Genomic DNA, 26,116 nt, shown 5'->3' on the forward strand with positions numbered 1-26,116 from the left:
CATCTCTGCTTGAGTTCTTTGCCTCTGCATAGTTGTCAGAACCAAACTTTCTGATTCTTACAAAAAAAGTAGGATCTCTAGTTATTAATAATGACATAGTAAAAAATATGGATTTCATTCTTTTTTGCTTGTATGAAAGTAATGTAAACAAAGCGGTAGGTAGGGAGCAAGGTTAGGAATAAGAAAAACTGTGTTACAACTCAACAGTGATTGAACATAAAGTATCAGTGACGTTCAGTGTTTCATTTGTTTTATTTAGTATAGATGCAGTCACACTATACCTCTTTACAACTTGCCCAAGTCAAGTCTGCGAGTGGGGACATCAGGATGGAATGTAGAGGCAAAACACATAGGTCATTTGAGGCTCAGATTTCAAAGTGTGTACGTCGTTTGAAATACACTACGCAGTTGTTGTCCTTGTCTTCAGAAAAAGGCAAGCTGTGACAACCGTTATGCTGTCTCCTAACCTACCCTCCTCATGCAACTTTCTCTCCTATGCACACGCTTGCCAATCGGAACGCCAAACCTCACTGTCGAAAGTGTGCCAAGCAGATATAGAAGTACAGTCTATTTCAAAGTGTCTTGTTCTCGGAGTGTTCTTACGTTTTCATTACCGCTCTATGAACTGAAGCGCAGTAGGAAAACTTTACTGTCGTATGTGACTGTACGGGTCTCCTTTCGTTACCACCTCCTTTCACTACAAACCTGCCTACAACTTCCCCTCTCGGCTCGCAGACTTAACTTGGTCGAGCTGTATTTGTGTTACAAAACGATACTCGCAAGCGGGGTAGTGAGACAATTCAAATCAAATTATTCAACAAACAGAATCACTTTTGTACATTAATTCACTCAAATTATACAAATTACTATGTCAACACTGATTCTCCTAAATTCTGAATTACAGAATGAATATTAATTAAATCATGCCATGACAGCTCATGGGGGCCCAAGACCATCACGCCAACTGTTCACATGTCTCAACAGATGTAAACGATCATCCAACAGTACAGGGGTAAAATGTGGTCAACACATTGATTCCCACCTCATCTGACCTGTTATAGTTGGCTTACAAAACCTCACAATGCACGAATGCCACACCACTGGCCAGAATTTTGTGAGAAAATTTATTTCCCGACGAAGATTCGAACCAGCACTCATTTCATATCACCAGTCCAAGACATGACACCTTAGACTACACAGCTATGGCATAGGACACAGAATGAAGATGCTTCACTGTTAAAAGACTTGTAAGTCTTAAATTGTGCCAATCATTTAACATAGAACAATTTAATTAATTGTTACCATAACAGATATATTCTGTAGGACCAAAAATTAATCTTTACATAGATAGAATAATTTGACGTGAATGAAAAATTATGAAAGCCCAGATAATGAAAAGATGTAGCTGCACTGTAACTTCATTAACCCTGATATACAATGTTAAGAATCTGTACACAAACAGTGAATTCACATTTAACGAAAATGAAGTTATTCGTGTAACTATTCTTCAGTTCTGAAATGTCTTCTTAGTATCACATGACAGTACAAATAAACATTAACCACTCACAGTTTATTTTCACTGTGAAATCTCTCATTTGCAAGACCCGGATTTGAACGACATATCTCTTGTTTGGTATTTTGCAGATAGCATTCAATTATTTTCAAATTCTTATCGTGCCACTTTTGTTGGAAAAAAATGTATAATGTTTCATTTTTTTTCAGTTTTGCATAACTATTTTATTATTAACTTTTAACCTGCAATTCACTTTCGATGTTCGTTGCATAGCAATTATGAAAAGGATGAACTTATCACCAGAAGGAATAGCAAAAGATATACTATTAAAAACACTCCCTAATATCTCACCACAGCAATATGAAACCATATGAAATACAAACACATATGAAGCACTAAAAGTTTGTATTTCAAAATATAGTTACACGTTTCTACAAATATAACTGAATTAGTTTATAGAGTCTAAACTTATTCTACTAAAATTAAATTACAAAGATGCACGCCATATTGATTTTTCTGCAATCTACAGAACAGTATTGGAAAAAATCCAACTGCTAAATTAGTGGATACTCATACTGCGAAATGTTATCAAAGACATAAAAAGTGAGGTTAATTCACTTGAAAATATTTTACTGTTATGTAATTTAATAAATAATGCTGTTCACTTTATAGAGTAAAGATATCCCATGATACCAGTATTGGACATTGTATGGAGGCATGGAGGTAAAGTTCACGTTTTCTCCTTGCACGAGAAAGAGTTGATGTGGTCAGTATCATGCTCTGGCCACATTTTGACCACAGAAAGAATTGGGACTCAAGTAGCTGAGTGGTTAGCTTCTCTGCCTTTCACAGTAATGACCTGGGTTCGATTTCCATCTCGGGGATATACTGTTTCCCTTCACCATTGTCATGATTTCACTACCACTCAACAATCACCCTTTATTCTATGAGGTAATGAGCCAGGCCTACAGAACAAATACAAAATTGCTAGAAAAATACGTCCTACGTTTGTATTTGTTGTTGTTTAGTCCAATGTCCGAAGACAGGTCTGAACCTTACAAGTGATACCAACAAGGCACCACTTATGAGGAAACTAGGTCAGGAGATAATAGGGTAGGGTGACCAGTTCCTTTCCCCATATATTATATTTAATAAATACAATTGCCACCAGCATAGCTCAGTCAGCTGAGGTGCTTGCTTGCCAATCCAAAGTTGGGTTCAGGCTTGGGTTAATTACCTGGTTGGGTTTTTCCGAGGTTTTCCCCAACTGTAACGTGAATGTCAGGTAATCTATGGCGAATCCTCGACTTCATCTCGTCAGATACCATCTCACTATCATCAATCCCAACAACACTAAATAACTGTACAGCATAGTCAATTAACCAATAAAATAAATACAATTAATTTGACAGGAGGTGAGTGTGTGGGCCTGGAAGTTATGACGAGAAAAATTCCGCCATCCAATGGACTCGAATCCAGGAGCTTCCAGTCTAAAGTCCATTGTTTTATCATATGAACTAGTACAGCCCCAAATTTATGGGCTAATTTTTGCAACTTATAAGTCCCTTTAAACTGTTTCAAGGAAATGTCAATTTTGATCATTTTTAAGTTATCAAAATCCGGGCCTTGCTTATTAGAGAGAAAAGCGGCATTTTTTTTTTAAACAAAAGCTAGACTCTTTGTTTCTACTTTACAGCGCACTGGTTTTTCACCTGAGTGACAACGCATATGTTTTGTTAAGTCATAACTCTGAACACATCTCAAACCACATTCAGTACACAGATAACGTTTTTCTCCCATGTGGGCCCTCAAATGGTTAATGAGGGTACTACGACGTCCAAAATTGTTGCCGCACACAGTACAATGGTAGGGTTTTTCGCCTGTGTGACCCCGCATGTGTTTAGTGAGCGTATCACCACGACTGAAGCTCCTCCCACACACGGTACATAGATACGGTTTTTCTAGTGTGTGTATCCTCATGTGCTTTCTCAAACAGCTACCAAAACCGAACGACTCCCCACACACAGAACAACAATATGGTTTTTCACCAGTATGAGTCCGTAAGTGGCCTTAAAGCTGATGCTTTAATGTGAAAATTTTCCCACAATCATGACAAAGGAATTGCTTCCTGTCCACTTCTGATTTAGGCTGTGTCTGTAACTCCTCTACTCTGACTTTACTCGAAATGTCTTTCGAAACGTCCTTTATGCAGTTGTCTTCCTGTAAACAAGTTTCATTAGAACCCTTAGCTTTTTTTTAAATCTTTATTTTCAGATAGTATCTCTTAGTAGAATTCTTCGTAGAGTTAACTGTTGTGGGCTGTACAGAATTTCCCTTCTGTCGTTTTTCAGATTCTTTTACATCTGAATTCGAGTCATGTTTCTGCATCCTTGTAACATTTCTACTATATTTTCTTCCAGAAAATTGCTTGTCAGTTTTCATTTTAAATTTTCCCACCACAGGAACATGGATCCTCTTCTTTGTGCCAGTGTTTCCATTTGAGTTTGTTCCAGCTGGAAGACTGGACCAAAGACCTTTGGTGCTTTTCAAAAAGCCATCGTCTTCAGGTAATCTGTCACAGAGAAAATCAAGTTAAGTAGGCCTAGAATATAAAGGGTGGTTCACGTAAAAGGTTACAAGCCAATATCTGTCACAGAGAAAATCAAGTTAAGTAGGCCTAGAATATAAAGGCTGGTTCACGTAAAAGGTTACAAGCCAATATCTCTTAAATGGATCAATAAAACTAAATGCTGATTTTTTTTTTCAATCTCTATAACAAGAGACCTTTCAAAAAATTACATTGGAAACTTTTCAGTGTTTACTCTTCATGAGAAACTCGGGAGGGGGAGGAGGGTAAGCTTAGAATTTCAAATGAAATTACTATAATTTTTGGAAATTCTGATTTTTATTTTTTATTATGTAACTTTCATCCAAAATATTTTCCTCCACAGTATAGTAGAATATTGAGAAGTATTAGGCATTTGAAATTTCGAAGGCATACTAGGTAAAAGTACTAAAGAAGTAAAAATTTCAGAGATTTCATTTTACATCGCTTCATTAAGTGCTCAAAATAATAGTGGTGGTGGTGGCATCAATAGTAATAATAATAATAATAATGACCTACATTAACATCTAAATACTTATTAATATTTTTATTAAGGTTTTTTCTAACATTTGACAACATACTTCTTCTTTTGTATCTTCTTTGGTTGTAGGTGCTGTAGGCATGACTTTTTGTTTTATGTACCTCATAAAAAATAATCAAGTAAGCAGGCTGGCCATGTGACAGGTCCAGCACTTCCAATTCATATGTCATCTAACTTCTTATTTAACAGTTCATGCATACATCTTGCAAAATGTTTTTTTTTTTATCCAATGCCACCAGGTTGTCTTTTCGACATTTCTGGTCTTCTCTCCTGGCCGTGGCTTAGTTGTAACCCACTTCTGAGGTTGGGGCGCCTGGAAGGCGGAGTTACATTACCCCGATGATGTGATAGGATGATTATGATAATGTGGTGCCAGGAGAGGTCTTAAATCTAAACTTAACCTAAATTCCAGACCATGGACGAACACAGGAATAATCCCCTTTAAGGAAAAATTCCTGTGCTCTAACCGGGAATCGAACCCTGGACCTCATGAACTATAGCCAGAAGCTCTGACCACTAGACCATGAGGTTGGTCATCTTGCAAAATGTGGTGAGGCATCCTTCGCTTAGTTCATACGTCTCTTATTCTTTGTGACTACAACATTTTGTTTAGGAGCATGTAATATTTAACTAACAACGATTGAGTCATATTACAACTAGGGGCTAGGCAATGTTGCTTAAGCACAAATGACTTCTGTTGTTCCAGGAGGTTAAAAAGCTGCGACCTCCATGAAAAGGGGTATAACACATTTCTGTTCTTACATTGAGAGATAAGAGTGGTTAACTTATATCATACCATTTAAAATTCTAAAGCAAACCCCCTTGGGGGTGAAGGGGGGCACACTACTGAAAAGTTGTCGATGGAATTTCTCACAGATCCTCTTCCTGTTATAAAGCATTTAGTTTTATTGATCCATTTAAGAGATACTGACTTGTAACACTTTATGTGAGCTACTCTGTATGCACATTATAATGCACCACATCACACCAACGACACACTCCTATGTGCATTCCATAGGATACACGGAGATATAATTTCCATGCTTGATCTCAGCATTAAGAGGTAATATAGTCAGTATATTGCTTTGACCACCTTTTATATTTGGGAAAGATCTAGTATTCAATCAGGCATTGAACACCAGAACCATCCTGGAAGTTATGACGAAATTAAATGCTTCCTTCACCTGGGCTTGAACCAGGTTCTTCCAGTCTATATTGAATCTACCTTCGTCTTCAATTGAAGAGAGAGAGAAAAGGAATCATATCTGTTGAAACCATTAAATGACTACATTTACTTGCCTCCAGTTTTGTTGTCAAGTCATTCAAGCAGATTTCAGCATTACTAATAACCTCAACGTGTATTATTTCATTTCCTCTACTTTTTTTCTCTTGAAGACAAAGTTAGATTCAAACTTTAAAACATCGTGGTTTCCATATATCGTCACTGCACCTCCAAAATCCGCTATGTGTTTTTAAAACGATTTTGTAGGAGAAAGAAAAAAGCATCGTTACTCTTAATTTTCTTGATTTTCAAAGCTACTTTCAGTATAACTTCAATAAATGCAAGAAAAATGATTAAATTATACCGCAAATAGGTTTGAAAATCAAGGAAATTAAAAGTGACATTTGCTTTTTTCTTTCTCTTGCAAATTATTTAAAAAAAAACAGCGGATTTTGGAGGCACAGTGATGATATAATTAGTAATGTGTGGTTGATCGGTCAGCTGAATTTCAATACCGAGTACAGAATGAGTAGTATTTGAATTCATATGGTGTAAAGTACATAAAAATTAATTTTAAAAGTCACAATAAAATGTGAAGTATATCACATCATATCGTCGTGTGAATGCAAGAACTAGGTAACTTGATTTTTCATATTTTGTGACATTGCCTATTTACTTATTTATTGCACTAAGGAATATGTCTCGTTTTCATTTATCTATTTGTTATATTGGAAAATAGATGTCGCTGGTATCATTCGATCAGTTACCAAGTTCTTGCATTACATTTTGTGCGATTTTTGCTATGCTATAGTGGTATAGTGGTTTCTGAATTCCCATAACAATTGTAAAATGGGAAAGGTGCCAATGTACAACGGTGCTTTCCGGCATTGTTGGTAGTAGATATATCCTACATCAGTATAGTAATATATACCAATATTCATCAATTCAATTAATATTTGTGAGGGAACTATTAAAAAACCTTTGAAATTGGGATTATTCTAATAATTTTCACACCTCTGTATGTATTCAGTCTCTTTTTTTTATTACATATATATATATATATTTTTTTTTATTATTGTTATTTCAAAGTTAATACTGATTGTGTATATGTATTCAATCTCTCTTTTTTACTTAATTATGTTTATTATTATTTTTAAGTTCATATTTGTATGCCGGTATATATTTTTTCTGTATGTGATTTGATCCTGGTTGAGTGGAAGAGAAGGCCTGATGGCCTTAACTCTGCCAGGGAAAATAAAACTATTATTATTATTATTATTATTATTATTATTATTATTATTATTATTATTATTATTATAAAAGAGGTAACTAAAAAACGCAAATTTCGACTTACCTAGTTCTTGCATTCACACAACGATATAAGTATTCCCTTTTCCGTAAAAATAAGTTATAATGTATTTTTTATACTCCATTGTCATGTTTTGTCTAATGATATTATGACCAAGAACGCTCGTGAAACATTAATATGGAACTGGAATTAGTAGAATAATTAAGTCTTTCTCTGGAATAACAACTTAACATACGTTACATAATTTTTCCTTTTCCAGTATAATATTTAATCCTTAACAACACATCTCCCTCCTGATAAAATATTATTTCCCTTCAACATACACAGCGCTCTCTAGAAACATTTGAATGGCATTCTGGACAATGGTGTTATACCAAAATCTAAAAATGTCTGATGCTCTGTATCTCGAATTCAAGATTTTGTAGTTAAGTTCTTGTTTCAGAGAACATCTAAATTATTGAAGATAGTTGCAAGTGAAATATTTTATGTACTTAGTGAATAACAAGTTAACCAACCTCTGTTCTTCTGCGTTATCTGCGTGAACACTGTTCTCATCTGTAGTATTTTCTTCATTGACTTCAACCTTGACTTCAGCAAGTGACCAACAATAGTCAGAAGGATTCGTAGTTGAAGATTGCTAACACACAGAAAGATATTACGTCACAATTTAAGAATAGCCTACTTTATAAAGTTGCCATCACTGGTGGATGGGCTTTTCTTTTTCATTTATGCCTTGTGAAAGGAGCTCTCTTCGGCTATTCAAACTCTAATTCCATTTTATGGCGGAGAAAGATAACTAATGTGAGTCACCTACATTATAATTTTAGAAAAGCGACAGTTTCTTTCATAACAAAACATAAATATCTGAAGACTTATCACAATGGACCAGGTGGCCCGGGTTCGATTCCCGGTCGGGGCAAGTTACCTGGTTGAGGTTTTTTCCGGGGTTTTCCCTCAACCCAATATGAGCAAATGCTGGGTAACTTTCGGTGCTGGACCCCGGACTCATTTCACCGGCATTATCACCTTCATCTCATTCAGACGCTAAATAACCTAAGCTGTTGATAAAGCGTCGTAAAATAACCTACTAAAATAAAAAAAATCACAATGGAGACACCTCAACTACTGCAGGTTTCTTATCAGAGTCACAATTTTTCATTATTATTGTGTAACTATAATGGTATCACTGAAGGAAATTTATCTTTACGACTAAAGAAATGCGTGTGCACACACACAGCTCCCACTCCCTCCAACCCTTCTTCTTTTTCCATGCGTGCACACATAAACACTCTCTCTCTCTCTCTCTCTCTCTCTTTCTCTCTTGTTCACTCAGTCACACAATGTTGTTTTATATTTCTTCTCTATCTGCTCAAAAATTGTATGCTCTCATTCCCCCCCACACACACTTCGTTGGTGTTTCAATTTCATATGTTTTGCTTACCTAGGGTGACCAACTCTCCCGTATTTTCCGGGAACTCCCATATTTGAGCTAATTTTTTTGGATCCTCCCAACTTCCATATTTCTTTATTAATTATGATCGCCAATTTTGTAATATAACCTAATAATAATAATAACCGCTAAATATATTTAGATATAAATTGACATTAATGGATTCGGAAGCTTCCCTCCCTCACTACACTTCGATTAGCAGGTAGCTAGCTCACTTACCTCCACCATGAAGATCTCACTATTAGCTAAGTGCACGAATGCATTTGGTTTCACGAGATAACGAATGATCTGTAGGTACCAATCAATATAGAAATTCTGTTCCGATGATTTTGTAATGTTTGATGTAACTAGAGAAGGCAATTCTGTAAGTTTCCGGCCTGAACTTTGATGGAGATAGCCATATCTTTGTTTGTAATAACAATGCACATTTGCAGCTTTTATCTCACTCAGTTGCTTGGAGAGAGCCTCTTGAGTTGAACTCACTGTGTAAATCTTTGCCATGTTTAAAATTGAGTATCATCCAGTAATAAAGTTCTTTACTAAGGACATTCTCCTGCGGGAATTAAAAACCTTTTAGATGGGGTGTATGGTGAAGATGAACCTCGTGAAGGACAGCCAGTCGAGGTGCTGTAGGGGAATTCTGTTGGTTGACTTCAAAGATAGGGACATCACTGTCACCGCACAGTACTACTGCGGCTTTCTATACAAATTGCGAGCAGCAATTAAGGAGAAGAGATGTGGGATGCTCAGCCATGGCATTCGCCTTCTGCAGGACAATGCACCAGTGCACACAACACAGATCACGAAGGATGTTGTGAAGGACTGTGGGTTCAAGGAGTTGGACCATCCACCCTACAGTCCAGATCTGGCACCCAGCGACTTCTACCTCTTCTCAAAACTTAAGAAAGATCTTCGAGGAAGAAAATTTTCTGATGATAATGAAATATAAGAGGCAGTTTTAAGACATTTTGCAGACAAAAGTTCAGATTATTTTTTCAAGGGTATAGAAATGTTAATTCAAAGATTTGTAAAGTGTGGTGAAGTAAAGAGAGACTATATTGAAAAGTGACATAGGTGTTTTTTTCTATTCCCTCAGATGTTGATCACCCTAACTTATACCTACCTACATACTATAGTCATTATACTTTCTATCACTAATTACCCTGCTATGCTCATAATATCAAGGCACACCCATGATTTTCTCTGCCAATTTCATTTCACCTTAACTCCATTACCTTTGTGTCATCTCATCGTCCCTGAATAGTTTCTACAGTATGAAAGAGACTTTAAAAAATTATCAGTTACAACTACAATGGCTGCTCACAGCTAAAAGAGAGAAATAATGAACCAATACAGATGTATTATATTATAGTAAATACCTCACTGGCCTGTGAGTTTACAAACTGTCGTAATATAGCATCAGAACTTTCACATTGTAGTTTGAAGTTGAACAAATCGTTTACTTGCTGAACACAACGTTCACACACCTGAACAGGTAGGCCATCACCAGCATACATCTGAAAGATGAAGTATTTATCTTTATTCTCTTGTTCATGGTCTTCAAGGTTCAGTTTCAAATAATTTTTTGGCTCAATATGCTAGAAATTTTATTTATGTTAATTTTTAAGTATTATTTCTAACACAATCACAATACTATTATTGCTACCATCACAACCACAGTATTATCATTAGTTTTCACTTTTAGCCTGGGGTTTTACTCAAAGCAATTACCAGTAATATTATTAACGAAGTTAAAATACATTCATCAGTTTAAAAGATTTTATAATATTTTGGCATAAATATCTTTAAATAAGGCATGACTACGTCGTTAAATAAACTGCAATTTAAAATTGGTTAAAAATCTGAAATCTTGTTGTAGGCTGGGATACATTAATAAAATGAAAAATTTACATTATTATTCGATAAAATCAATGTAATGTGGTAGGTAACTTACTTATGACTTCATTATATGCCACATGATGTATTAAAATTTCTACATTAAACATTTTTCTCTCAATAGATGTACTTTTTTAAATTGGTTACCTATTTAACGATACTATATCAACGACTAGGTTATTTAGCGTCCATTGATTGATGATAGTGAGATGATATTTGGCGAGATGAGGCCGAGAATTCGCCATAGATTACCTGACATTTGTCTTATGTTGGGGAAAACCTCGGAAAAAACCCAACCAGGTAATCAGTCAAAACGGGAATCGAACCCATGCCCAAGCGCAGCTCCGAATCAGAAGACAAGCACTTCTGCCTAAATTTAGTGTCACTACAATGTGTCATAAAAACAACTATTCCACATTAAATAGCAGGCATTTTTATTTTATGTGTTATTACTGTAATACTGGTGTCAAGCAAGTAGGAGGAACCGAGATGGAAACTAAAATCTAAATCTACACTCCACGGCCTTCTGGAGTAACATACACAAATAGCAATAACGCAAATAAACGGGCTCCTACATCACAGAATTACAGCAACATAGAAGGATTTGACGTTAACAACTGAAACGTTTGCAGAATATTAATTATAGTTAATCTTGAAAAACTTTGGGTGGATAAATAAAATAAAAGCTGATTAAATGTAGATTTAATTGGTCATAACGGTATCATGGCTGATAACGAAATTGTATAAAAAATAATAACTTTTGTTTTTGTAACCGTTCCGACCTACAGTACATGAGCAGAGGCGTATACTGGTTTAAGGGTTTGGGCTACCGCTGACCCTATTATTACACAAAATATATCTAACAATTACTTTAATTTTAATTACTATGGTAAAACTAATAATACAAAATTATTACATTATGTTATATTATAAACTTTTTCTTTTGTAATTTCCTTGGGCTACCGCCGGTAGCCCGCAAAATACGCCCCTGAGTACATCAAAGTCTTGAAACTGTTTTTGACTACTTTAAATGCCATAATAATCATTCAAATTTATAATATAATAGAGCTATGGTTTCCAAACTGGTGGTCATGTACAGAGCTGAGGGGGGGGGGTCCCCGAGATGATTTACAAAATAAAAGAAAGAGCCTTATTAAGTTATTAACATTGTTATTAACATACACCTGTCGTGTATTCAGAAATATAAACAACATTTAACATAGTATAAAAAAGTTTCAGTAGTTGCACACTAAAAATAATTTTATTAATATGCCAGTTTTTCTTCGCTGAAAGTAGCTCTCATATCTGGACTCTGTACTCGATATACATATAATGGTATCACTTTCAAGTTCAGTGAGATTTGGTGTCCTTGTTTTACATATTAAAATAGCGGATGGAGGAAGACAAGATAGAAATTTGGAAATTGAAAAAAATATTATATTTAAAATTGAGGGAAATTTGTACAGAACTTCGTGATGAAAGATTGGTGACCTCTCTGTGAGTGATGTGTTGGTAACATTGCCACATGTAGCCATGAACCGTAATGGGTGAAGTGTTAACAGATTTTAAGTTTGGAAATGGGGTTAGCTGGTGTAAATAAGCTGATTAATTGCACATAATATTTAATAGTTGGCTAAACTCCACAACATGGATTGCACCCTTCCCCTCTACCCCCACCGCACCTACCAAGCAACTAGCTACTTTCCTTGCAGACTCCTCCCTCTCTCGCGTTCTCACGCTTCATCTCGCTCCGTCCGAGACACGCGCCACCTCGAAACATCATGGCGGCCACTGACTAGTTTTACTTATATTATCAGCAATATATTTACAGAATCTGAATGGTTAATATCGCAGTATGCATTTTGACAACTAGTGACCATAACCTATCACATCAAGTAAAATAATCTTTTAGCGTGATGGAAGGTGAAAGTGAATGTTTAGAAGGTACACAGTTGCAGAATAATTTGGATGATGATGTAGTTCAGGAGGTTCTAAAAACGGACAGATTTGAGGCAGTATTCTCGTCAGATAGAGAAAGAACTTAAAGAAGTTGAGAACAAGTCCATCAAGGATTACATTAAAGAAAGCCAAAATATCGCCAGCCTTCACAACCAAATTGCTGCTTGTGATAGTATTCTGGAGGTAATAAAGTGATATACTTATTTGAACAAAAAACCTTCGTTTACTGTCGGATAAACTTCGCAGCTCCTGTAACACTAGAAAAGTACCTGGAAGTTGTATGTGATAAATAATTAAGCCTAATGGTTGTATTTCTACTGCCAGGCGCGCAAAAGGAGTAATTTTATTCACCGCTAAGGTCGCAGGAAGCGTTCACCATAGTCACATGAGCGAATTTATATTTTTGGTCCAGGGAAGTGCTCTTCTTTTACAAAAACATTTTTTTTCGGGTATTTTTCGTGGACAAAAAAAAAAAATAGGCCTACAAAAGAAATTGATTAAAATTACAGTAGCATATTGACTTATATGTCGATAGTATATCACATGTTTGATCGATTATTAAACACTTAACTCAACACCATACTAAGATAAATTACATTCAAAAATTTGTTATGGTTCTGGGGAAAAAAGAGAAGCATCAACAAGTTTGCGCCTCTGGTGGTAGAAAAGAGAAACACGGAATGCGCAGTGAGTTTTTTTTATTCACTGCCAAGATCACAGGAAGCATTCACCATAATCAAATGAAGGAATTTATATTTTTGGTCCAGAGAAATAGGCTACTCTTAATTTACGAAAACATTTTTTTTTTCCGGGTATTTTCCCTAGACCAAAAATGTATAAAATGGAAGTATGTCTTGAAATTTCGTGTTGTAAATATTGTAAAAGTTCATTAAAAAAAAAAAAAACTTAGTGTATCAGTGAGAAGACTTAAAGCAAAATTTGTCTACCAATTGTTTATGTCAAAATTCAACTCTCTCAGCTATTAATGCTTATCTTTTGTAGGGCCTACTGTATAGATTTATTAATGTTGGATAACTTTAGCCTACAGTTCAAAACATAATTAAATAATTTCATATTAATGCAGTTTATAAGAGTAACGAGAAACTTTACCACTTAATGTGTGCGGGGATCTTACATTTGAAAAAAATATGTTGAAATGTTTCCGAGGATGGAATCGATGTTACTGAGTTTCCAATCAGATCTGGGGAGTATAAACAGCGAAATTCTTTACCTACAGAGGAAATCAGTCTCCATGAGTCAGCAGTTCGTGGTCAACTGAGTCAGTTCATTGATGATATGGCTGTTTCGGATGCTCTCATTTCGTATGTAATATACTTGTATATTTATGCAAAAATGGAAAATATCAGGTAAAATTGTAGTATGTGATTTCAAGTGTTCAACAATCCTATAAACCTATTTTACTAAGGGCGGGTGTCCATTTTTTTATATTTTCGGATTCTTAATGATTCTTAATAAGAAAAGGCTGCTTTATGAGATCACAAATGCTGTTAGTTCAACTTCCAGTAGTTCATGAGAATCTGTTTGTACAGACCCAAAAGCTGAATTTTCGAAGTTCCAGTTATAACATACTGTGCATGCTCAGTAGTGTAGCTATTGTATTTATTTACATTTCATGGTATTCGTACATTGCTTCACAGCTAGAATACGGACATGTCAAACGAAAAAGAAAAAATCTTAATAGCAATATAAAGTCTTAATTATTTTTATAGTCACATTTTAGTTGAAATATATACAGAAGAGTTTTACAATACTGGATGTTCAGTTCAAAGTGTGTCATGGCTCGCTGTATGCCGTCATGTGGCTAGTCGATGAGCCTAGAGAATTCAATCTTCCTACACTTCCGCAGATGTGTATTACTTGTCTGCCAGAGTAGTTGCCTAGCAAGTACGGCGTTCATTCTGAAGAGTACTTACCGATACGTACGGTGACGCCAGTAGTGGCAGGAGTGTGAACTGTTTCGAAACATGTACTGATGTGAGTTTTTTCTTACTGTCGAGATATGGGGAGAGGGTTAAGACGATTACTTACGTATTTGTTGACATTAATTTCGATGGTCAACATGGACATGGAGCATTTGATTTGTGTTGTGGAATGTTGCCGTGCGCAAACGATGATAACAAATACCCTGCGTACGACTTGGCCTCGCAAAACAGTTCGAAAGAGGTTATGGTAGCTCACAGACCGTACAGACCGCCATCTGTTGCTACGATGTTCAAGTTATACCGTACACGTTCTCAAGTTCAGATTGAATGCCTTGATTAATAGGCAACTTCTCTGACATAAAAGCTGAAACTAGCTTCAAATCGCTGACTCACTAACAGTGACGTCATGACACACTTTGAAATGAACACCCAGTATGGTCTACTAGTACAACACAAAGTTTTAGTATCAATACTTAATACAACACAGAAATATTCATGAAGCATTGTTGAATGTCATGATTTCACCTACAGAATAGAAGGCGTGAGAAATTAGGTACTTCTTTAATTTTACCCTAAATTATCTTATGTTTTGTAGTTTCATTTTTTAAATCCATAGGGAGGCTATTAAAAATGTTTATTGCCATATAACGCACTCCTTTTTGATAGCATGATAGACTTGCCGATGGAGTATGAAAGTCATTTTGTCATTTTTTTACGCATATTTATACTATGAACTGTTGAATTAGTTACAAAGTTTTCACGATTACATACGAGGAGGTCTGAGTTCGTTGACCCCTTACATAAGTATTACGAAAAGAAGGAAGGGGTGTGTTTGCAGCATTGTTGCTGGACTGCTGTAACTTCCAACTTAATTTCCTAATTAGCCATGCATTTATTCACAAAAGGTATTATAGGTTATTAATTTTAGTATAATCTATCGTCTCTTTCACTCTGCAGTTATTTCACTTAGATAGGTAGACAATATGCCCAGTAGTATTTCCTTGGTCGTAATACTGGGAGGGGGGGGGGAAACAATTTTTTCTAATCATAAAATATTTTGCAACATCTTTCTGTCCATATAATAAAAAGAAAGAGTAAAATTCTTATGAATAAAAAAATCAGGAATATAAACTATACTTCATTGTACATCTTTTGTACTAGCTTCGACAAAATTTTGTTCACAGTGGAATATTGGATGCAGCAGTCACAGAAAAGGACTTCTTGGTGCAGCTAGAGATTCTGAACCATAAGATAAACTTTGTTAAGGAGCAGAGTTTCAAAGGTACTGTTCAAGTGTTCAAGATTCATACATTTACTGTATTAGTAAAATAGCAGGGCAGGACAGGGCAGGGCAGGACAGGGCAGGACAGGACAGGGCGTTATGCTACCTACATGACTGTAATGCTAATTTCATAGAAGCTGTACCTCTCTGGCTCGTTTTTGGTTTACATGTTTACATTTGTTGGTTGTTACAGAAACCAAAGCTTGTTACGATGTGAAAGATATATTGGAAAAATTGAAGATAAAAGCATTCACGAAGATACGTGCATACCTTCTAGAGCAGATATATAGATTTCGCAAACCTATGACTAACTACCAAGCACCTCAGAATACTATGCTAAAATACAAGTAAGTTAACATAAGTAATGTATTGGTGAAGGGTTATAGAGGCATTGAAAATATCACAATAGCGAAAAACGCTAAAAAGTGAGTGTGCTTTTTAGCTCCTTATTTCAGTTATCTTTACAATTAAGGGGTTTGGGGGAAAAACCAGGCAGCTCCAATTTTTTTCCATTTTTGAGTTATTTATGGACAGAGAACAAAAAAATTCGCTCTATCGTTTGGTCGAAGAACCAAGTAGTTCCAAGAATTACATTCACGGTTACAATGCATTTTGTACCTGCCTCTTCTGTACATGCTTATTGCTTGGTGGTATGTTTTACTTCGTTATCTCGGAAAGTACTGAATTGGAACTGCCTGGTTTTTCCCCCCAAACCCCTCAATTTTGTAACCCTTTGAAGTAATTTTTTTATTGCGAATTAATGCTATACATGAACTTTACAGCAATAAATTATATTTCAGTCCAAGTGAAATGTAATTTAGCATGTTTATAACATATTTCTTCTGGTTTATTCTGACTTGTTAATATTTTCGAACAACTGCTGTATTAAAAGTAATTCATTTCCAAATTTGTGGATGAAACTTGCGCAGTCATCTTGTATATCTCTGTTATTTCCCACAAATCTATGAATGTTTGATATTTCATATTTTAAAATGACAGACAGATAGACGACATGCCAAAATGACATTTTGGTATCAGGAATACTGAATATGCAGAGCAGAACAAATATGGAGTGTCAGGTTGTCATGGCTCCTAGAAAATTTGTGTTGGAATTTCGCTTAAAAGTCCTGGTTAATAATTGTCATGAAAGTTTGTAGCTCCTGCACATTGTGTGCCATGTTAAATGGTCATAATCTCTTTCAAATCACCTTTGCCACCCTTTCCACGTCTTATTTTGCAAACTTCCCTTCAATTAACTTCAGAAGGAATGATGTTTAGAGATTCTGTGCAAAAATATTTTGACTTATGTATGACATTGTGATATACCTCAATGCTATTGTTATGCTAGTTGAAATTTCAGTTTCATAAAGATTTGAACGTGTGTAACACATGAACATGTTATCATTTAAAATAATGACATTAATATTTTAAGTTGCAATATTTTATTATCGAGTCATACTTTTCCAGTATCGGTATTAGGTGAGTTACTGATACTCTTCATTATTCACATGCTTCAAATCTGCACCGGTTGTTGTGAAAGAGGGTTCATTTCGATGAATCTTATTAAAAATAAGTTCAGATTCTCTGAGAGTATGAATGATCTCATGATGTGCAACGTGAATGGATAGTCACTGCAAGACTTTGATCTGGCAAAAACTGTAGGTAGCTTACTTCAGGAGAAAAAAAAAACATGTTAAGATGAGATGAAAGGTCAATTTTAAATTTCAAAATTTATTATTTTTTTTATTCCAAATATTTACGGTATTTGGACTTTTCTGCGTAATTTGGTACCAGTATATAATTTATTGTCCCGTGCCGTGGCGTCGCGGTCTAAGGCATCCCGCCTAGGACTCGCGTTACGGAATGCGTGCTGGTTCGAGTCCTCATGGGGGAAGAAATTTTCTCATGAAATTTCGGCCAGTGTATGGGACCGGTGCCAACCCAGCATCGTGATGCACTTGGGGAGCTACGATAGGTAGCGAAATCCGGTTGCGAATACCAGCTATAACGGCTGGGGGGATCATCGTGCTAACCACACGATACCTCCATTCTGGTTGGATGATCGTCCACCTCTGCTTTGGCATGTGGGCGTGAGACCAGCAGCCGGCTGGTCGGTCTAGGCCCTTCATGGGCTGTAGCGCCACGGATTATGTATTATATAATTTATTAAAAAATTCCAGTTGTAAGTGCTTTTAATTACAGGCCATGATTGTTTGGCCTAACACCTGCGTAGAATTGGAATATATCAGTCCCCTAACTGCCCATTGTGCAACTCAAACCAAGAAATGGATTCGGAACACCTCAAAATCTGTGCTTCAGTGGCTGACAATGATAATATATTTGAAAAATATTGGAGTGCAAGAGGTCAAATGACTTTATTGTCAAACGCCTGGCATTAGAAAACAACAACGACATTTTATGTGTCAAACTATTTTTTTTTCATTCCACATCATTGCATAAAAATATAAATATTTCTGAAACTCTATGGTATAAATAGTTGTGGTTTACCATGTTTTGTAGCTGAATGTTTCTTTCATGAGTTAGTGGGATTGTTGAAGACTGTATGGCTGACTTTGTTAATTTCGAAAACAACTTTAGTGTTACGTATTTTTGAAAGTGTAAATTTTTATAATGTTTACTTTGGCGCTTATTTTCTCGGAAGTTGAAAGTTCATAACATATGCACCTTTTTCTCGAAAGACAGATGCACGAAATTTTTATGGCTTATCTGCTGATCTTGTATTATATCTCTGCCTCTGCAGCGTCACAGTTCATGGGAAGGGGAAGAGATGTGGGAAAAAGTTCCCCAACACTCAGGCAAGTAGTGACCAGAGCATTGGAATGAAGGCAACTAGATATCTATTGTTCTGCTTTTAGTACTTTCATGCCCACGACCAAGATAAGCCACTTGAAACTCAATGGTCAGTCACCAGCAGAGATAAAGTACATATGTATAGTATTATATTGATTGCTGGACTCTAATTTGAGCTCATTTCTATTAAAACTTTTTTGTTAATGTATATTAATGTAATTTTATTTTTCCTTAAAATGATGTTGTTGTTTTCTAATGCCAGGCGTTTGACAATAAAGTCATTTGACCTCTTGCACTCCAATATTTCATATTGGAGTGAAAATGGCAAGTTGTAGCGATTTAAGTGAACACCATATTTTAACGTTTTGGTGGCTACTTCATTCACACACAACCCCCAGAATGTCTGGAGGACCACATCTGCTGTTGGTCGACAGGTCCATTGGACCTAGCTGGGAGATCTTGTTGATCACCAGCTTTCCCTCCTTAAGCCACTGGAGGACGATTTTAGTGCCATAGCAGGTCAGCACTAGGAACAGAAAAGTAGAAAGAGGAGGAAGGAAAGGGAAATGAACCCCTAGGCCTCGAATGCTCTAGTGCCATCGGGGTCGAAGAAAATGAGAGTTCAGTCAGAAGACTGGACAGGAAAGGGTAAAGAGGGAATTAGGTATTGAATAGAGGAAAATTATACCAAATTCAGTCATTAACTCATGAAGCTGACCAGTGCTAATTGATGAGTAGCCCCTCCCTTTAGTTCAGCTCGTAAAATTATGCTTACTAACAGCTGCACCACGGGAAGGTAGGGATGGGACCTTGGGTATTTGTCCAGGTTGGTTCCTTAAAGCCTTCCATGGGAAGGATTAATGGCTCTCCCCCCCTGTATCCGACAGATACCCTTTTGCAGCCTTTTCTTAAAATGTAGTCAGTTACGAAAAAATCATAACTTACTATTTTTATGAAGTACATTTTCTAAACAAGAACTCAGCACTTGTAAGATAATAAAGAATCAGGAGTAAAATTGTCATATCGTCGTGTGAATGCAAGAACTAGGTAACTCGAAATTTGCGTTTTTTACTTACCTTTTCTATAGCATAGCAAAAATCGCACAAAATGTAATGCAAGAACTTGGTAACTGATTGAACGATACCAGCGACATCTATTTTTCAATATAACAAATAGGTAAATGAAGCAAGACATATTCCTTAGTGCAATAAATAAGTAAATAGGCAATGTCACAAAATATGAAAAATCAAGTTACCTAGTTCTTGCATTCATACGACGATATACAGGGTGGAAGTGAAATAACCTTGTAGATTTTCAGAATGAATAGCTCATGTTGTATGTAACAAAAAAAGTGTATTACCATATTGGTGGAAAGTTCATAGTTTTCGTAGAAAAAAATTTTTTTTCCCAAATGTTTAACATCCTATTATTCAGTAACTATTGCGAGTAGGATCGTCATTTTTGGCCATATCGATAGAAAATCTAATAAAGAATCATTTATCCGTCTGGCGTATTTCTGTAGTGTGAACGGTTTTCTTGTAAATTTAATTTAAAAACCACTAATTTCAGGCCACTGAACAATGCGAACAGGTTGCAAAGGTGTAGTCAGAGAGGGAAATGGGAGCCAGTTCATGTAGGGAGACAGATCTAAGTTCATTGACCCCTTACATCTATATTATGAGAAGAAAGAGCAGTTCGTTAGCAGCAATGTTGCTAGATTGCTGAAACTTCCAACTCAGTTTTCTAATTAACCATACATTTAATCACAAAACAATATAGGTTTTCTGTTCACTTCAGTGTACCCTATCATCCCTTTCAATCTGCAGGATTATTTCACTTCCACCCTGTTTATCTATAATACTTTCTAATATAAAAGTACTTAAATATAATTAATTGAACATTAGTAACACAGGGCCTCTGATCTCAACTTAATGACCACAACAAACCTTTACTTGTATTCATTTGGCTCCTAGATTTTTGAGCCGGCACATGGATTCATAGGAAATTTATTTTGCTCTGCTGAATAGGGTCATTCCACCGTCACTGACATTACATTACTCTCACCACACTTTCTTAATTATACAGTTCCTGATTTTAATTGTATATTTTCATTTGATAAAGTATTTCATTGCCCAGTAGAAAAGATGAAAATAGGTGTACAGTTACTTGAGAAATCATAATTTATTAAAAAGGAAAACAATGTTAAATGTACTGTCACTCACATTACAAGACAAGCACATGTATGCAGTATATATATATATATATATATATATATATATATATATATATATATATATATATATATATACAGAATAATGGCAAACTTTGCTCTTTTAAAAACTGGAACGATAAGGTTTTTTCTGTTGGAGATCACTCTATAATAGTGATAACTGAGTGGGAATAAAATTTCTGTAGAATATGTTTAAATTATGAAAACTCTGCTGTATTTGTGTCACTCACAATACTTGGTCAGAATTAATTAGTAGAACAATTATTTTGAAGTGCAATTTATGCTAAGAAGACACTGAAATATATCATTAACACATTATAAAATGAAATGCAAAGAAAAGCTCATACAATTTCTAGTATTAAAAATATATATATATATAATGTCACCTTAGTATAAAGTTACCAATTATATTGTATAACTCAGGGCTTTAGAGAAGCCAAATCTTAAAAGACTTTGCTTATATCAGTATTTAAGATAAGAAAATACCGACCTTAAAATCACTGAAATTCGCATGAAAGAAAACAGCAATTGATGATTAGGTATATTTTGAAACTAAGTTTCATAAGGAAAACAATTTTCCACCAAAATATTCTTGTAAATAGGAAATACATGGTGTAGGGAATGGTTACAATAAAATTTCCACCTCATCTCGTAATTTTAAAATTTTGATGAAATGTCCCACTTCTCATGAAATGACCCAATACTTGTATTTCCTTAAAACTAAGGAATTAGATTGTTTTACAGCATCACAATATATCTATTTGTTCTTAGTATGATGAGAAGGTAAAATGCTTGTTTAAATAGCCAGAAATGACGAGCTAATTCACTAGAAACGCCTCAAATCTCGTATGAATTATGTTTGTTTGACAGGTTCTTCTATGAGTTCATACTCTCAAATGAAAGAAGTGTAGCACAAGAAGTGTGCCACGAGTATGTAGACACTATGAGCAAGATGTATTACTCATATTTCAAATCATACTCATCGAGACTAGCTAAACTTCGCTACGAGGAAGCAGCAACCAAAGATGATCTGATGGGAATTGAGGACATGGGAGCATTCTGAGGTAGTGTCCTCTTCTATAAGACACCACTGAAGCATAAGAGTACTGTCTTCACTATTGGCAGCCGTGGTGATGTGTTGAGTGCACAACTGGAAGCCCCTGTTATTGTGCCCCATGCTGCTCACAAGTCAGAACAGAGGGTGAGTTTTGACTACACTTACAAGTATTAAAAAGTTCATTGTTAACAAGATGGTAGAGTGCAAATCTAGCTTTCAGGTAAAGCTCCCTGTGAAGCAGACTTGACTAAATTCAAGGGAAAAATTGTTCCTCGGCCAGGTATCGATCCCAGGACCTTTTGCTTAGTGTACCAACGTTATACCGACTGAGCTACCCAGGAACTTTACCCGACACTCTCAATTTTTGCACCAAGTCAAAGGTCCCGAAATCAATACCCGGCCCCAGAACAATTTTTCCCTTGAATTTATTCAAGATGGTAGAGTGTTGGGTTCCCATATTTGGGGACACAGTTTTGAATCCTGATAAAATTTGGTGACTAATCCATGATAGTGTGATAGCTACTGTGTTTGCCCATGAATTAAGGTATTACAGGTTCAAATCTGGCCTAGTGCAATCAACTTTTAAGATGCAATAAAAATTGATCATCTTCTTTCCATGTATTAGGCCTAGTGGCTCGTTGTGGTCTTATTTAATCTTTTTTTAGTGATCTTCTTAAAGATGAACTTAGGGGGTCTGTGTGTCATATATTTAGATTATGTAAAACATTCTCGGTCAGTCCACTGCTGTGGAATAATGATTAGCATGTCTGACCATAAAATGAGTGTGCCCGGGTTCAAATCTGGTTGGGACAAGTTATCTGGTTGGGGTTCTTTCCGGAGTTTTTCCCCCTTAACCAATTAAAGCAGAATTGCTGGGTAACTTTAGACATTGGACTTATTCATTAATTTCAACTTCTATCATCTTTCAATAGTTTCAAGGCGACCGAGGATATACTACCATGATTTGCATACAGCTGCCATCTATCTATGAAAGCTGCAGCAGTCTCAGTGATCTCTGTCGGATCTGGTGGTGTGTAGTGGAATCAGTAGATGGCACTAAATAGTGAATCATGATACCTACTGTATTGCGACCTTCAGGTCAAATAGGATGCAGCAGGATGTAGTAACGAGAGATGGCATCGATCTGAGGAGGTTGCAGAACTCTTAGGGGGACAGAAGGACATTCTTGGTTGACCACCTGGACTCTGTCAGACCTGGGTGTTGCTTAGCTGAATTGATAGATAGCATCAAACAGTGAATCACAATACTTAAAGGAATGCGGTCCTGTGGACTTCAACAGTCATTCTTATCGAAAGAGGTCAGCTTAGCACAATAAGCCCCAGGTTGCAGTGCAAGACTTCAGGGGAAAAGGGAAAAAGAACCCTTGCTCATTGCAAAATTATTAGCTATTATCTGTTCGTTATAAGAATGATTGTTCGCCAACAACTCTCTTCCTCCTCCTTCAAGTGCGATAAGAAAAAAATTGTGAAAACAATGATTCTATTATCTGCTATTACTACTTATTCAGAAAACATAACACATTAATGCTCATTGTGCCAGTAGTATGTCACACTAGCTGCATGGGGGTGCATATTTTTGCAATGAATTGTAAACTCATTCACAGCCATCGCTAACGATTGGCAGTTCCTGAAATTGTCTTGACAACTGAAGTTAATTATAACTAAAATAAAACATCGCTGTTTGTAATCAGCAAATTCAGAGGAACTAAATGCGAAAACTATAAATATTCAGGATAATAGCAAGATATAATAATAATAATAATAATAGTAATAATAATATATTTTATTTTATTTAATCTGGCAGAGTTAAGGCCTTAAGACCTCTTTCATTCAACCAGATCTACAATTAATACAAATTCATAAGAATAGATACCAGAAGAGTATTTTCCTAGTTGTCTGTAAGAATATAAAGCATATGTAGCACTAAAACATGGTAAAAATTAAAGTATTTATATATGGAATAGATATGAAATTAATACTGGTTTTTGCAAAGATACTTATGATTTCTTCAAGTTCATTAGAGGTGTATTGAACAAATTTTCGATTGCAAGATATTTTCAAAATATTTTGAGCAGAAGATTTATGTGCAAGTCATGCTTGAATGTGATGATATTTGTATTTCCAAATATACTTCTATTTGTTACATTACCCATACGAGGCTTTGTTTCGCAGTGAGCAATACTGCTTGGTTGACAATGCTTGCCGTGAGTACCTCTTCTTGGCCGAGTTCTTCATAGTACAAGGGCCACAAGCCCTGGAGCTCTTTAATCAGATCCTGGGGAAAATATTGAATCTTTTAGTGGTAAGATTCTTACAAATTATTATTTTGTTGTTGAATTTTGTTACAAAATGTTGTATTATATAAAATGTACTTTTGACAATTACTGAATCCATCTTTTAAATTTTACTTTTGTACTGGAAGCTGGCCATTTGCTTCCTGGCAAATTAATCTTACCTGATTGTAGTAGGGCTAATAATTGTCAGTGGAACAGTGTTTACTATGTATGTGCATTAGGGTGGCCCTTATTTTTCAACTTTCTAAAAGTTTTGCTCCCACCCCTTTATTTTGTTCCAATCAACAAAACAACGGTTTGTGCAAATTTTCAGTTCAATCGGACAATTTCTAGCCAACCCTCATCCACCATGAAGTTTTGAAATTTTAGTCCAGAAAACAATTTTTCCAATATTATTAGATAAACCTATATTATTATTATTATTATTATTATTATTATTATTATTATTATTATTATTATCATCATCATCATCATGATTATTATTATTATTATTATTATTAGTGTGTCTAGTTTAGAAACTTTGAATTCTGTTCTTGAACATGTTAAGAATCTGGAAAGTGAAGTGGCGCTTTTAAAATCTGGGCATCTGGTTGTAGCCTTCCTAACATCCATTATTACGTAAAAATTAAGCCTCTTGATCGATTTTCTTCTCCTTGTCTTCTTGGCTTAAATCAGATAAATTTTACTTTGAATAATAAAAATCTTCTTGATCTTGTTTTTACTAATGTTATTAATAGTTCTGTTTACCTAGCTAATCATTCTCTTGTTCGTCAAGACAATTATCACCCTTCTGTTTGTGTTAATCTTGAAGTCAATTTATCTCTTCCTTCATATTCTTCTAATCAATCTTATTTTAATTTTTCTCAGGGTGATTATATGAAATTATACACAACTCTTTTTAATCATGACTGGACTAGTCTTTACGAGTCTACTGATGTCAATGAAGCCGTTGTTTCATTAACTCATACAATAAATGACGCGATTGCTGATGCTGGTACCTTTAACACAAGTAAAAAAATCTACTTATCCTAAGTGGTTTTCAAACTCGCTTCGTTTACTCATAAAGAAAAAAAATAAAGCTCACAAGAATTTTAAAAAATCCAAATCTGATTATCATTATCTTATCTTTTCTTCCCTTCGAAAACAAGTAAAAAATAAGATAAAATCTGATAAATTATTTTGGCTCCAATCTATCGATAGAAATTTGAAAAATGAGCCTAAGAAATTTTGGAAGTATGTAGAATCATTTCGTAAATCTAAATCCTTGCCTATTGAGTTAATTATTTGATGTGGAGCACATCACTGATCAAGCTGCGATCGCAAATGCTTTTGCTTATCAATTTAAATTGGTACAAAAAAAGCTCAATCATCTATATGTTAGTGATTCCATCACTACTGACTACTTATGTTTACCGGTTATTGTGTGTGAAGATGTCTTGAACGTCATTAGGAGGCTTAAGCCCAATAAATCTATGGGAACTGATGGCATACCTAATTTCATTATTAAAGGTTGTTCTCAAATTCTTATTCCTCTATTAACTTTTATTTTTAATCTTAGCCTTAGAACGGGTATTTATCCTTCTTTATGGAAGGAAGCGTCTGTCATTTCGATATTTAAGAATGGTAATAAACATACTGTTAATAATTACAGACCTATTTCAATACTGAATAACTTTTCAAAAATTTTTGAAAAAATTATTCACAAACTTTTCATTTTATGTTAAATCTAAATTAAATCCTGCTCAACATGGCTTTACTAAAAGCAAATCTACAATGACGAATTTGGTCAATTATCTCAATCTTATTATTTCTACACTTGAATCGCAAGGTCAAGTTGATGCCATTTACTTTGATTTCAGTAAAGCATTTGATGTTGTTCCTCATCAAATCTTAATAAGTAAATTAGATCAGTTTGGACTTTCCATTATTTATCTTAGCTGGTTTGAAAACTATTTAACCAACAGACAATCTTGTGTTCAGTTGG

At 35.3% G+C, this 26,116-nt stretch overlaps 1 protein-coding gene and 1 pseudogene across 1 annotated transcript; one reads left to right on the plus strand and one right to left on the minus strand.

The window, feature by feature from the left end:
* Positions 1–233: 233 nt before the first annotated feature.
* On the minus strand, positions 234–12,269 carry LOC138704698 (uncharacterized). Its single transcript, XM_069832838.1, has 4 exons — positions 12,223–12,269; positions 10,020–10,157; positions 7,706–7,827; positions 234–4,085 (listed from the first exon to the last, which is right to left on the minus strand). The coding sequence occupies exons 2-4, from the start codon at positions 10,155–10,157 to the stop codon at positions 3,770–3,772; spliced, it is 576 nt and encodes a 191-aa protein (XP_069688939.1). The 5' UTR covers positions 12,223–12,269; the 3' UTR covers positions 234–3,769.
* Positions 11,828–26,116, plus strand: part of LOC138704699 (vacuolar protein sorting-associated protein 52 homolog) — a 68,859-nt pseudogene continuing 54,570 nt past the window's right edge.

Source organism: Periplaneta americana, chromosome 8, assembly GCF_040183065.1.
Source record: "Periplaneta americana isolate PAMFEO1 chromosome 8, P.americana_PAMFEO1_priV1, whole genome shotgun sequence".
NCBI lineage: Eukaryota > Metazoa > Arthropoda > Insecta > Blattodea > Blattidae > Periplaneta > Periplaneta americana.

Coding starts and splice junctions, on each gene's coding strand:
- LOC138704698 (XM_069832838.1), bottom strand. CDS start 10,157: ATGTATGCTGGTGATGGCCTACCTGTTCAGGTGTGTGAACGTTGTGTT. Junction 7,828..10,019: donor TAAACTCACAGGCCAGTGAG/GTATTTACTATA, acceptor TCTGTGTGTTAG/CAATCTTCAACTACGAATCC. Junction 4,086..7,705: donor GATAACGCAGAAGAACAGAG/GTTGGTTAACTT, acceptor TCTCTGTGACAG/ATTACCTGAAGACGATGGCT.